Source organism: Callithrix jacchus, chromosome 17, assembly GCF_049354715.1.
Source record: "Callithrix jacchus isolate 240 chromosome 17, calJac240_pri, whole genome shotgun sequence".
Taxonomy (NCBI): domain Eukaryota; kingdom Metazoa; phylum Chordata; class Mammalia; order Primates; family Cebidae; genus Callithrix; species Callithrix jacchus.
The window spans coordinates 41,238,205-41,251,568 of NC_133518.1; the positions used below are offsets into that span (position 1 = coordinate 41,238,205).

The 13,364-nt window shown below is 38.6% G+C and overlaps 1 protein-coding gene across 1 annotated transcript in view; it reads left to right on the top strand.

Moving 5' to 3' along the window:
• SLC9A9 (solute carrier family 9 member A9) overlaps positions 1-13,364 on the top strand; it is a 588,021-nt gene that overhangs the window by 475,248 nt on the left and 99,409 nt on the right. The window contains exon 14 of the mRNA XM_002759520.7: positions 7,492-7,571. Within this exon, the coding sequence (XP_002759566.1) occupies positions 7,492-7,571 (80 nt within the window). The remainder of the gene's footprint in view (positions 1-7,491; positions 7,572-13,364) is intronic.

The window sequence follows — 13,364 nt, forward strand, 5'->3', positions numbered from 1 at the left end:
TCATTTTTTGTCTTTGTATTTTATCTTCAGTCTGTAAGATGAGTATATTGGACCCAGGATAGTTTTTGATATAGTTTTAAGAGGGAACATATGTCTTCTATACCACAAATGCTACTTTTGTGAAAATACTTCATAAACTGTAAAGGGCTATGCAAATGTAGGCCTCAACATTTTATTATCTCCAATCCCAATTTCAAAACCTTTCATGTGTAGAATTTATTATTCCAGTATATAATTGTATTAATTTTCTATTGCTACATAAAAAAGAATCCTAAAATATAGTCTTGAAACAACCCACATTTATTGTCTCAAAGTTTCTATGGATCAGGAATTGGAACGCAACTTTGCTGAGCGTTTCTGATGCAAGGTCTTTCATGAAGTTGCAGTCAAGATGTCAGCTAAAGTTACAGTCATCTGAAGGCTAGACTTGGCCTGGAGGATCCACCTCCATGTTGGCAGAAGCCCTCTGTTCCTTACTGGACATTGGCAGGCATACTTAGTTCCTTTCCACATGGATCTCTCCACAGAGCTGCTTGAGTTTCCTCACAACAGGGCAGCCAACTTTTCTCAGAGCACGTGGTCCAAGAGAGACAGCAAAGAAGAAAGCCACAATGCCTTTTTATGACCTAATCTTGGGTATGACACATCATTTCTGCTATATTCTATTCATTAAAAATGAGTCAAGTATGACCCCCACCCAACAGGAAGAGAAATTAGGTCCCAACTCTTTTTTGTAAACCTTCCAAGAGATTTTTTTTTTATTTTAAAATTTTTAATTGGCACATGGACACAGGGAGGGGAGCATCACACACTGGGGTCTGTCGGGGGGAAATACGGGAGGGACAGTGGTGGGTGGGGAGTTGGGGAGGGATAACATGGGGAGAAATGACAGATATAGGTGATGGGGAGAAAGGCAACAAATCACACTGCCATGTGTGTACCTATGCAACAATATTGCATGTTCTTCACATGTACCCCACAACCTAAAATGCAATAAAAATAGAAAAAAAATTTTTAATTGGCATGTAATAATTGTACATATTTATAGGGTACAGAGTGATATTTTGATACATGTATACAATGTTTAATGATTAAGTCAAGGTAATTAGCATAGCCATTACCTCAAATATTTTTCATTTCTTTGTGAGATGAACATTTAAAATCTTCCCTTCTAGATATTTGAAAATACGCAGTGAATTATTAACTATATTCATCCCACGGTGCTGCAGAACACTAGAACTTACTCTTCCTATCTAGCTGTAATTTTGTACCTATTAACTTCCCTCTATCCTCCCCTCCCAACTACCCTTCCCAGCCTCTGGTAACTGTAATTGTACTTTTTACTTCTGGGTCAGTTCCATGTTTTAAAGGAAAAAGTGTCAAAGAATGTGTAGATATACACTTTAAGACCACCACAATATCATATTCTATTTTCCTGAACCAAAGAATTTATTTTCCTCTGGATTAACTTGGATCTTCTACACAGACAGTTATCTGGACCAGGCCCTTTCTTTGTAGCTAAAGCATAAGCCAAGCCCGTCTGGTAGTCTATCTGTGAGATCTCTGTGGCATCTTAACAGTTTTATCCATTCATGGCTAGTTGTCTCTTTCAGTTTTTTTCTCTGGGCATGTATTTTCTGTAAATCTTCCTGGGAACATTTATGAATTTATCTGGGCATTGGGAAGGTGGGAATATTTATATAAAGTGCTTTTTATGTAGAGGCTGGGAATTAATAATTTACCTTTTAAAATGTAAATTTGAAAAAATATTTCTATTTGCCCCTTGATTATATACTATCTTCCCTCTTCAGAATCCAGAAATCTTTCTCTGTAGAGACATGAAATCTGATCCTCTCCTTGGTAGTTAGAAAATCAAGGTGATGCATTTGAAATTGTTACATATATATATTCCAAGTTGAAAGGAATGGTAGGGTAAATGTACTGATAATAAATTCCATTCACATGTACTACTTAAAAAATGCTTTGGAGCCCATAAAGAGCTCTGCAGATTTCTTATGATAATTATTTGTCTTTGTTGTCATTTGGTGCAACTTCTACTGACATTAATATTGAATATGAAATTTTGAGAAATAGAAGGGAAAATCTTCCTCCTCTCACTTAATCCGCTGAAACCCCCTGAAATGTGGAGCAATCTCACTTGATTATTCCAAAGCAGAGTTCATTCCGTTCACTTAGCAAAGTCTTCATATTTGAATATTGACAGAGGAATGTGTTTACATTTGCCTAGTTCTTTTTCATCAAAGTGAATACAATAAACAGTCCCTTCTTGCTTTGGTGTCTGTGTTTCACAGATTTCTTGGCAGAACCTTTCGTTTTCTCTCAGGGGTTCAAAGCACAGGACAGAATACCATAATAATTTCTTTGTTGCTCCCTCTCTAGTGAGTGTTAAGTATTAGGGGATCACCTAAAAGAAAACTACTCACTGCCTGCTATTCTCGGTCACTTCTCAACCTCTGGTCTATTGCCTTATTTAAGAGAAAAAGAAAGATATCAAATGTCCCAGTCATTTTTCAGACTTTCCCAGAAAAAAAAGGAGGTTAACAAAAGAGCCAGAAAATCCCCATGTACCAAGCATTCTGCTTCTTAGAGTATCTAGTCAAATAAACGTTGAGATTCAACATGCTTAACTCACCAGCTCCCATTTACAGCTGTGAAACGTGAGGCTCAGAGTTGGCGTTATTAGCAATAGTATTATTACTAAAGTATTATTACTAAACTCAAATCTTGGTCTTCAGTTTCTGGGACCTATGCTTGTTCTAACATGCATACCACGTCCCCTCTGGAATAAAGATCCTCGAAAGAGAAGAAGTATTGCTAACGATAAGAAAAATGCCATCAAGTTCCAGATTAGACTTGTGATGACTGCTCACATCTATTGTCCTTGAGGTGTGAGCTGATCTCTTGATCTCTACTTCAGAAGAATCCAGATAGACTGATGCTACCTGCTGTCCGCTGCCCATCTGGACCCTCCCATGGGCTGGCTCTCTGTGCTGCCTCATCAGATACCTTCCCTGTTCCAGAGTGATTTCAAAGGCCAGCCTTCCCTTAGCACATTTATCTTCAACTCCAGTGCACAAGCAGAGCATACACTAGACTAACTCATTTATTTCTACTCATTTATTGATGGCCTTTCATAACCAAGTTATGAACTCATCAATAACTTCAGAGAAATAAATGAATGGATCCAGAACTGGGCCAACAGATATTTAAGACATATTTTGAACATTTTATCTAGGATCAGTATAAATGTCAATGCTGGGTCATCAGTGGTATTTTCCCCACCTGGGAAAACATATTTAACAGATGCTTTATTCTAATTAGAACCAAGTTTATTCCTCACAAATGAAGGTTTTTCTTAAAGAGATTGTTAATATTATTTTTCTAAAATACTACCTAATGTGTGTTGCTTCCATTAGCTGACCATAAATATCCCTGGAAGTTTTGCCAAAAATAGAGTATAAGCTTTTTCAGAAGTGCTTATGAGTTCTGAATACTCCCCGGGAAATAAGAAGGAGAGGAAAAGGAGAAAAAAAAAAAAGGATTTCTAAGACCTTGGGAAGCCCTTGAAACCAGTATCTAGAAGTCTGAAGAAATTCCTAACACATGTTAAGTTTCTATGAGGACACCGTCAAAGCCATTGGCAGTTTACTCAGCTGAGGGAGCCGTGCATTTTCGACACCTGCTGTATCTCAGCCTGCAGGAGGAGCATTCCATTGTTCTGACCTCCCCTTTTGCACTAGTTTGCTCTCCACTTGTATCCTGGGGCCCCAACTAGATGACAGGAATCTTGCCTGTGTAGGGGCCACAGTGTTCTTGGAAACCTATATGTATCCCAGTTACATCCATTTCCTCATCTGTAAAATGGGAATAATAATAGCCCACACTTCATCAAATAATTATAAGAATCTGAAGTGTTAATATATGAAAGTACTTAGAATGGTGCCTGGCACGTGGCTAACTGTTCAAGAAGTATAGCTATTACTGTTGTCGTTAATAAAAGTATTTTCCATATGATTAGGACCTAAGAGACCAGTCAGTCCAATTTCTTCCATTCATTTTACAAATAAGGAAACTGCAGCCCAACAAAGTTACATAGCCTATTAGTAGAATCTGTTCTTTTGAATTAAAGGCTGAATGAAATACGTGCAGAAAAACATTCTCTTTGGAATCCAGCAGTCCTACACTAAATTCCAGTTGTCACCTTCTAGTTGTGTGACTTCGAACTCATTTCTTTCCTTCTCTAGGACTCTTTAAAATCCCTTTCTGCAAAATAGGTACAATGCAACCTACCTCGAAAGATTGTTGTCAGAATTGAAAAGTAATGACTGGATAATGTGACTAGCATGCTTCCTGGGAGTTAATGGGCATTCAGGAGCTTGGGACCATCATTGGGAACATCATTCAGCTGCAGTGCTGCAGACTGGCTGCCAGAATCCCAGCCCCTGATTGCCAATATACCTCACCACAACGCTGCCCACCCTTACGGAAAAACAACAAAAAATGGGAATTTGCTGACATAACTTTTTATCAGCTTTTAAAATGACTTTGTAGTCACCAGTAGATATTATCCACTATCAAAATTCACCTATGATTATTGATGGATAAAAATCTATGTGTCCTTATTGCTTTTAAAGGAAAGGGTAGAAAAAAAGGAGAGGAAAGTTCCCACCCTTGGCTCTGAGCTCTTCCTGATTAGTTGAGCTCAACATGGGCAGTTTTGCTTTGTCAGATGGACCCCAACATGCTGTTGGGAAACAGTGGCTCAGAAACAATTTGTGGATGTTTGAGGATGGTGAAGAAAACACTGCGCAACAGTAATTCTGCAAATCTGATGCCTTTGCTGAGTTAGAAATGCTTAGAGAAAGGTACAAGGAAGGACAGAAATCAAACCAGACACGCTGTTTCCTTTCTTGAGGAAATATGAGTAAATTCTGACTATAGATAACAAATCATGGCACTCCCTATCAGAAAACAGACCTGTGGAGCTCTAATGTCCAGGAAAAGATCCTCAGTGTCCCACAGTAGGGACTGGAAATGAGAATGGATTCCATGGCCAAGTAACTTTGAGAAACAGTTTCTGCTGAAGATTTGTAATGCTCATTTATAAATGAAAGACTGAGAAGTCCTACATTTTCTTTTTTTTTCTTTTTTAACTTTTATTTTAGGTTCAAGTATATATGTGCAGGTTTGTTATATAGGTAAACTTGTGTCACAGGAGTTTGTGGTATAGATTGTTTCATCTCCCAGATACTAAGCCTAGTACCAATAGTTGTTTTTTCTGACCTCTCCCTCCTCCCACCCTTCACCCTCAAGTAGACCCCAGTGTGTGTTGTGTCTGTCTTTGTGTCCATGTGTTCTCAACATTTAGCTCCCACTTATAAGTGAGAACATGTGGTATTTGGTTTTCTCTTCCTGCGTTAGTTTAATAAGGATAATGGCCTCCAGCTCTGTCCATGTTCCTGCAAAGGACATGATCTCATTCCTTTTATGGCTGCATATTATTCCATGATATATATGTACCTCATTTTCTTTACCTAGTCTACCCTTGTTGGGAATTTAGGTTAATTCCATGTCTTTGCTACTGTGAATAGTCCTGCAATGAACGAGAAGTCCTTCATTTAAGAAACCTATTTACCACTGTTGACCCCATCCTTTCCTGAATGATTAGCACAAAATTTGCATCAACATCATGTGAACAGTGATACACTAGAGGACACTGTTTGGAACACTGTAAGGCTTGAAAAATCAGAGATCTTAAGACAACCAGTGAAAAGGGCAATGAAAGTTTGGGTTTTAATTTCATTTTGAGTCCCTGCTTCATCCATTTTAAACAAAGGATAAATGGCCAACTAAAAGTGAAGCACAGTTTGCTTTCTTGTATTTCCATTTTATTTTTGGGGAATGGAGCAGCAGCATCTACTGGTACACACATGTTTCAGGGGTAGAACACAGCCCTTTGTGTCCAGCTATTTATCATTAACCAATGATGGAACTGGCTAGAAAAGGACAAAAATAAAATGAACACAAATCAATTTGGGGTCATCCAAGCACTGGCTGTGGAGCATCCAGTTGACTTCCACTGTCTTCCGTGGGTCATGATTTCCTCAGAAGACTCTTCACGTTATGACTGGACTGCAACTCATGACCCAATTTGGGCATGAAAACTGGAGTCCAGGCGCAGCAACAAAGCCCACATTAAGATATAAATGCTTTTAATGATTAGGATAATTACAACCAATTGAAATTCTCTTAACACAAAATGGAATACATTAAGAATGCCACTGAATACCCTCCCTACATTTTATTTCTTATTTATTTATTTATTGCATTTTAGGTTTTGGGGTACATGTGCAGAACATGCAAGATAGTTGCATAGGTACACACATGGCAGTGTGTTTTGCTGCCTTCCACCCCTTCACCCACATTTGGCATTTCTCCCCATGCTATCTCTCCCCAGCTCCCCGCCCTGCTGTCCCTCCCCTATTCCCCCCAATAGACCCCAATGTGTAGTGCTCCCTTCCCTGTGTCCATTGTTCTCATTGTTCATCACCCGCCTATGAGTGAGAACATGCAGTATTTCATTTTCTGTTCTTGTGTCAGTTTGCTGAGAATGATGTTCTCCGGATTCATCCATGTCCCTACAAAGGACACGAACTCATCATTTTTGATTGCTGCATCATATTCCATGGTGTATATGTGCCACATTTTCCCAGTCCAGTCTATCATTGATAGGCATTTGGGTTGGTTCCCCTCCCTACACTTTATTATCTGTCTGTAAAGCTCACAAAAAAATTGTACTTTCTTTCCTTTTTTTCCACATTTCATTCTCTTGTGTCACAAAAACACCCATTAAACACCTTCTCTTCCTCTTTTGTCTTTAATTCCTTATCATCCTCTCATTCTTTATGGCCCTTGTGGGGGGAAAAGAAAGATACAGACAAGCACATTTAGTTGTTTCCCTCTTCTCATCAGGAATATCTGTTTCAAAACTCTTCATAATCTAAGCAGAAAGATATCAAAAATCAACCCATAGCTTTTGGTAGTAATCTATCAAACAAAATGAATAAAATATAGCATAACTCTTATTCAACTGTTGTCCTCTCTTTAGCCTTGACCTTTTGGTAATCCATAAATAAATATCATCCAAATTTGACAAAAGTAAACTGTAAAATTCCCACAACAGCAATATGACAGAAATATCATTTTTATTGATGTCAAAATAGCATTTCTTAGCTATTTAATAAAATCAGGATTATTAAGAAAAGTCAATGTTGAAATACTCCAGAAGGGTCTCATCTGTATACCAAGATTTATGAGCTAATTTGCCTGGCAACTGCTTCACCATTTAGATGAAAATGCCTATATATAGAAAGGTTTTATTAATATAGTTTAATTTGGTTTGACATGTATTTTTATATTAAAATGTGTTTGACTATTTACCCAATGCCTTTTCCTATTATCTCCTCTCAGGAAGCAAATAACTTGGATAAAACCATGACGAAAGCAGAGAGTGCTCGGCTCTTCAGAATGTGGTATGGCTTTGACCACAAGTATCCTTTCATAATAACGACCTCACGATCCTGCTGCAGGCAGAGTTCCTTTACGCCCTTAATCATTGAAGTGTACGCTCCTGCTCTTCAAGAAACTCCGAAAGGTAAAGCGAATTCACAGCCAAACTTATAAAAAAGAATAATTTCATAAAATAAAAAGCAGGGTAGTCCATACTTGTGTTACAGAGAGCTAAAGTGAAACTTCTCAGAGTCAAATGTATCTAGTGTTTTTCTGACAATAATGCTAGATGATAAAATCATAAAGTCCTGAAGAACCCATTTTGCTGTTCTTCCCTGGTCAAATTGGTCAAATAGACCTGCTTGATTGAGGGCATTGTATGAACAGTCTCAGCAGCCTCTGGCCAGGGTAACCCAGCCAAAGCTCCTGCACCCTCATCCCAGGAACCCCTTTGTGTGCTTTTGTTTCATGCTATAAAAAATGAAAGGGTAGAGGCAGAGGACAAAAATAAATGGGCCAAGGAGATGAGTCTGGTTCATCAGAGTTCATCATAAAAGAGCACTGCTTTGTTTTCCAGGCAGACTTGAATAAGCTTTTTCCACTGAAGAGCAATTTCAAAATTCTAGCAATCCGTGTAAACGTAGTAGCTCAGCTTTACCTTGCCATGTGATTCGTGGGGCTGTCAGGTCTGAAGTGCTTTGCCATTGTGAGCTGCAGTAAGCGGTCTGTCTCTAATCCCAGGCAAAAGCTCCAAGGAGGAAAGGAAAGAACTGTGCTGTAAATTGAATGTGTCGGGTCTTTGTAGCCAGCTTTCCAGTCACAAATCCCTCTCCTTTCAGTGAGAAAATGTCAGTCACTGGGTGATTTTAAGTGCCTAAGCAATGATTAAAGCCACAACAGATCAGTGGGAGAGGAGGAAGAATTAAGAATAGGGAAAAGATATTCAAGAAATTGGTGAAGAAAAAGAGGTAAACATGGATAGGGGAGAGGAGACCAGAGAAATACAGGAAATTTACAGCAGGCAGGAAAGAAAGCAAATTAGAAGAATGACTGGAAAATAGCAAACAAAAATTAAGTAAGAAAGAAGTGAAGAGACGCCAATTGAATATTGCAGAGAGAAGCAAAACAATATGAGAATTAAAATGTATTTTGCAAAAGTAGAGAATCGGAATTATGAAATGGTGATGTGGAAGATAGAGCATTTTTGAGGTTAGAGTTTTCTTTTTTCATAGCTCTGTTAGCTGTGACCAGATATCCTTTCTTGCTAAGTCTTCTGTTTTATGGACAAATGTAGGTTGCCACCATCTTGAGAGAAGTCCATCTTGGCTATTAATTATTTTTTAAAGATTGTGGTATCTCATTAACTATCTGAAGACTCTCTGGTCTCTCTAAGGGAACCTGGTTCTTACAAAGTTATTGCTGGTTTTTACTCCTAGTTGATTTCTCTTTTGGAAGCAGAATTTGTCCCTGTCATTGCTTGTAAGTATCTGATAACCCAGTTTGTTCAAAATTATAAGAATTTAAAGAGTATAAACACAATGAGATGTACAGAAAGAAGATGGTAAATCAGAAATGAGATAAAAGATGTTTTTGTTCAAATTTTAACAATGCTGTGAGGAAAGATTTACAGTGAAGAAAAGTGTAAAAAAATTACTTGAAAACAAGAAAATATAAGTTGAAGCCCATCAAAATTTTTAGCTTAGAGCAGTGACACTAAATTCAGATGATGTCATAATTTTTGTCTCACTTTTTATCAGGGGTTTATTTCCATATGATTATAGACAGACTAGCAAAAATAAAAGCAGATTTACACTCTCAGTCATGTCTCTTCTCATGGAAATTTATCTTCCCGCACATTCATTCTAGAAATTGCTATGCTGCCATCACTACACAAATACATATTCCCTTAGACAATGAAATTTTTGTATCTTAGCTGTGCTCTGAATTTATACCTAGAGAGTAGCAAGCCAACCAGTTTCAACTATGTGATTTCTTAATATATCTGGTTTTTTTAGAGCAAATTATCCATTTGGCATTCATGTTCATTCTGTTTTCCACCCAGAACTCAGGTAATGTGTCCTGTGAACTTCCTAAGTTAGACTATGCCAACCATAAGCAGTGTAGAGATTATCTCCTGACCCTGAGATCAGGTTGCTGGCCTAGACCAAAAAGAAATTGTCATGAGGCTGAAAATAATTGGCTGTGTAGTTTGGAGCTGTTCAACTTTCATTTCAGTAAAATTGCATCTGCAGATGAGGTATCACAAATGATTATTGACAAAAGAAAAAGAAGTATATGTAACTTCCTAGACACCTATATCAGTCAGGATTCTCCAAATAGGAACAGAATCAGCAGAAGTGCTGTACCTGTCACATACATATACATATAGATTTGTTTCAAGGAATTGATTTATACAACTGTGGGGGCTGGCAAGTCCAAAATGTGCAGAGCAGGCTCTTTGTCTGGAAACTCAGGCAAGAGCTAGTGCTGAAGTCTTCAGGCAGAATTCTTTCTTCCTCAGAAAAGCCTCCGTTTTGCTGTTAAGTCCATGCCACCGATTGGATGAGGCCCACACGTGGTATTGAGGATAAACTCCTTTACTTAGCATCAATTGCAGATATTAGTGCATCTACAAGATACCTTCAGCAATGACACCTAAGTCAGGGCTTAAAAGAATAATGGCGTTGTCTAGCCAGTTGACCCATAAAACTAACAATCACATCACCCAGTTTATATTCAATTTGTGCCTAATATTCAGTCTCAAAGGTAGAAAACCCCTCTTAACTTACCATTGTTCCCAATGAGACAGTCACTTGCATAATTTTGTTTTTTCTTTTTCATAGCATAATACATATATACGTTCCCCTAAAAGTTTTCCAAAAACTACAGAATAAAAATTATAAAACTTAACATTAAATGAGGATGAACAATGCCAAGCACTGTGTTGAGTGCTTTACGTTTATTACTTCATTTCACCTCCCCGGCTCCGTAGGAGGCTGGGAGGGTCTGGAGATATAGCAACACAAGTGTACTACTGATTGGCTTGGCCTCTGCTGCAACAGGGGCTCCCCTCTGGGAAGGAAGCCTATGGTGCCAAAACTGATGATTAATTAAGGTTCATTATGATTCAACGTGGGCAGAAATTCTGAATTATGCAGTACGAAGGAGAAATTGAGAAAGGGAACTGACGTTACTGAGTGGCAATGCTTTGCCGTCAGGCGTGTCATTTCATTTAATTCTCTTCATTTAACTACTCTTTTTGTTTGATTTAATTCTTACATCCACCCTCTTTATAACTGAACTTTGTTTCCATAACTAGTAAGTGTCAATTTCATGATTCAAGCCCAGATGAGTCTCACTCTAAAGTCCATCAGTACACCTAAATAAACTCAATTAACAGGTCTATGTCCATGGATCTCTTACTGTACCTGTAAATCTTCATGTCTCAATATGTTCATAAAGTCATCATTAAAACGATGAATAATTATGACCCCTTAATATAGTGCAGAGCTCACATCTCGAACATGTATTGGCAGTATATGGGGGTGATAACAAGGTTAGAGGTTCTTGTTGGTCACCCAGAGACCATCACCATGAAGGAGTCCCGAACTTCTGAATCAGATCCTCAACTTTTTAGGGGCAGAGAGATAAATATTCAAAGATTCCAAGAGTGGTTCAGTCTGATAAGAGATGGACCCAAACTAACCAAGCTCAAAGGAGGCAGAAATACAAACCAGACACCAAATTCCTAAGTTACCATGTCCCCATTGTAGAGAGGGAGGTGCGGGCGGAGGGAGATACTCTTCAGCTCTAAGAAGGCTCAAGTCACAGTCTAGAGCCCCCCCTCTCCTACTCTGTCCCCGTGGCTCACTCTGCCCCAGCTACCCTGTCCTTCCTCAGGCACACCAAGCACACTTCTGCACCCAGGCCCTTGCACTGCTCTTCCCTCAGGCATTTGCTTGCTTCCTTCCTCTTTCATTCAACTTGTCAGTGAGACCTTCCTGGCTCTATATCTAAATGTCTAAAAGGAGCTAACTCCCTCACTCCTTCCTGCTTTATTTTTTTCATCATAACACTTCACTGCCACTTGATACAGAATGGACTTTGTTTTAATAGTTTCTTCCAACCAGGATATGTGCCCTCAATAGACAGAAATTGGGTCTGTTTTCATTCCCTGGTATGTTCTCAGGACATAAAACAATGCCCAGCAGGGAGTAGACACTCTATAAATATTTGTTGAAGGAATGAATGAATCAATTAAGCAAGTAAGCAATATTTCCTATCCAGGGCACCTTTGTTTCAGGCATTGATGTAGCAGGAAAATCCAGTTAATTATCAGAAGACTGTTAAGTGAGTCTGAAAGCAGAGCACGACAGAGTGGATAATATTAGTGTTTTCATCCAGGCTCCTCTGTGTAGACACCTAGCCTGAGTGTCCAGCCACTCCCAGCACTTAAATCCCTGTTGTTTGAGCTGACCTCCTTCCTATGTGTGGTCCATCCTTTGTTAGGTTTTATTAGTGCAACTGATCTGGCACACTGAAGCCTGGCTCTGGCTTAGAAGCCATTCTCTGTCTGAGTGACGTCAAATGCATGTCTTATCTCACCAATCATGTTGATTTTATTAGTAACAAACTCAAAATTGTAAAGCCACCTATCCTCACTAGCAATCTCTCATAATGAGGAAGTAAGAAGAAATTGATGCTCCTTTATTCATGTTTTAAGACATCAGATAAAATTATTTGCATGGATTCACAGTGTTACAGCTGGTATGAGAATCTCGTGGTGCCTTATTCATAGGTGACTAATGATGTTGCTTGACTGTTTCCTTTCTAAAATCTCTTTCCATCCTCTCATTTATCATCTCTCATCTTAAACATGTGTATAGATTAGCCCTACAAATGTGAATGACACAGCATAAGAATGACCTTTTCCAAAATTTCCAGAAAGGGCAGCCTAACATCATTTTCAGCACTTCCTGTATGCCAACATCGACTGAAAATAAGGACTTATTATGTGGTTCCCAACATTTTGTAAGCGTAAGAAAGTGCAGGGAACAATGGATTGGCAAGTTGACACAGTAACAGAATTACATAAAGCCATGTGGATGGAGATTTCCTTCCCATCACTGGTTGGAATGAAGAGTGCACTGAGGTATTGCCAACAAAATGAAAAGCCCACAGCAGGGTGTGTGGTTGCTGAAAATTCTTGCATTTCCCATTCTGAAGAGTCTGCTAAGGAAAGTGGCAGGTACCAGACCCCATCCTGTACAGGCTAAGGCAGATTGGGAATCCACTTCAGGAAATGTAAACAAAAATATCAGACATTCAAAATGATACTTGGAATACAAGTATTTAATAGATTTAAATGCAATGGCATTTTAGTCTTAACTAAAAAAAGAAAGAAAAAAAACCTTCCCTTCCTAAAACTTGACAAAATTTCTTATATCCCACACAGTCGTGCTTATTTTAAGTCATAGGTATGAATATCATGAACAGCCATTTCCATTTTAAATGATGATCCTGTACTGCAGTTTTTCCCTATGCTGACTAGCTGAAACATCCATGAATTATTTATTGGGGTAGTGCTGTGGACTTGTGAATGATTGCGTTTACTTCACAAAAAACTCTCAGAAGAACAAGGAATGTTAGTTCTGTGATCCCAGTTTTATAAATGAGGTAACTGAGCCCAAGAGAGGGAAAAGACACGTCCAAGGTTACTGATTGACTTGGAGCCAGCATTCATAATCAACAGAAGAACAGGCTGTGTCCACCTGAGCAATCGAATGATCCCAGTTCAGGTGGTCCATCTGGTGAGTTCTGGTAGCATTAACGTG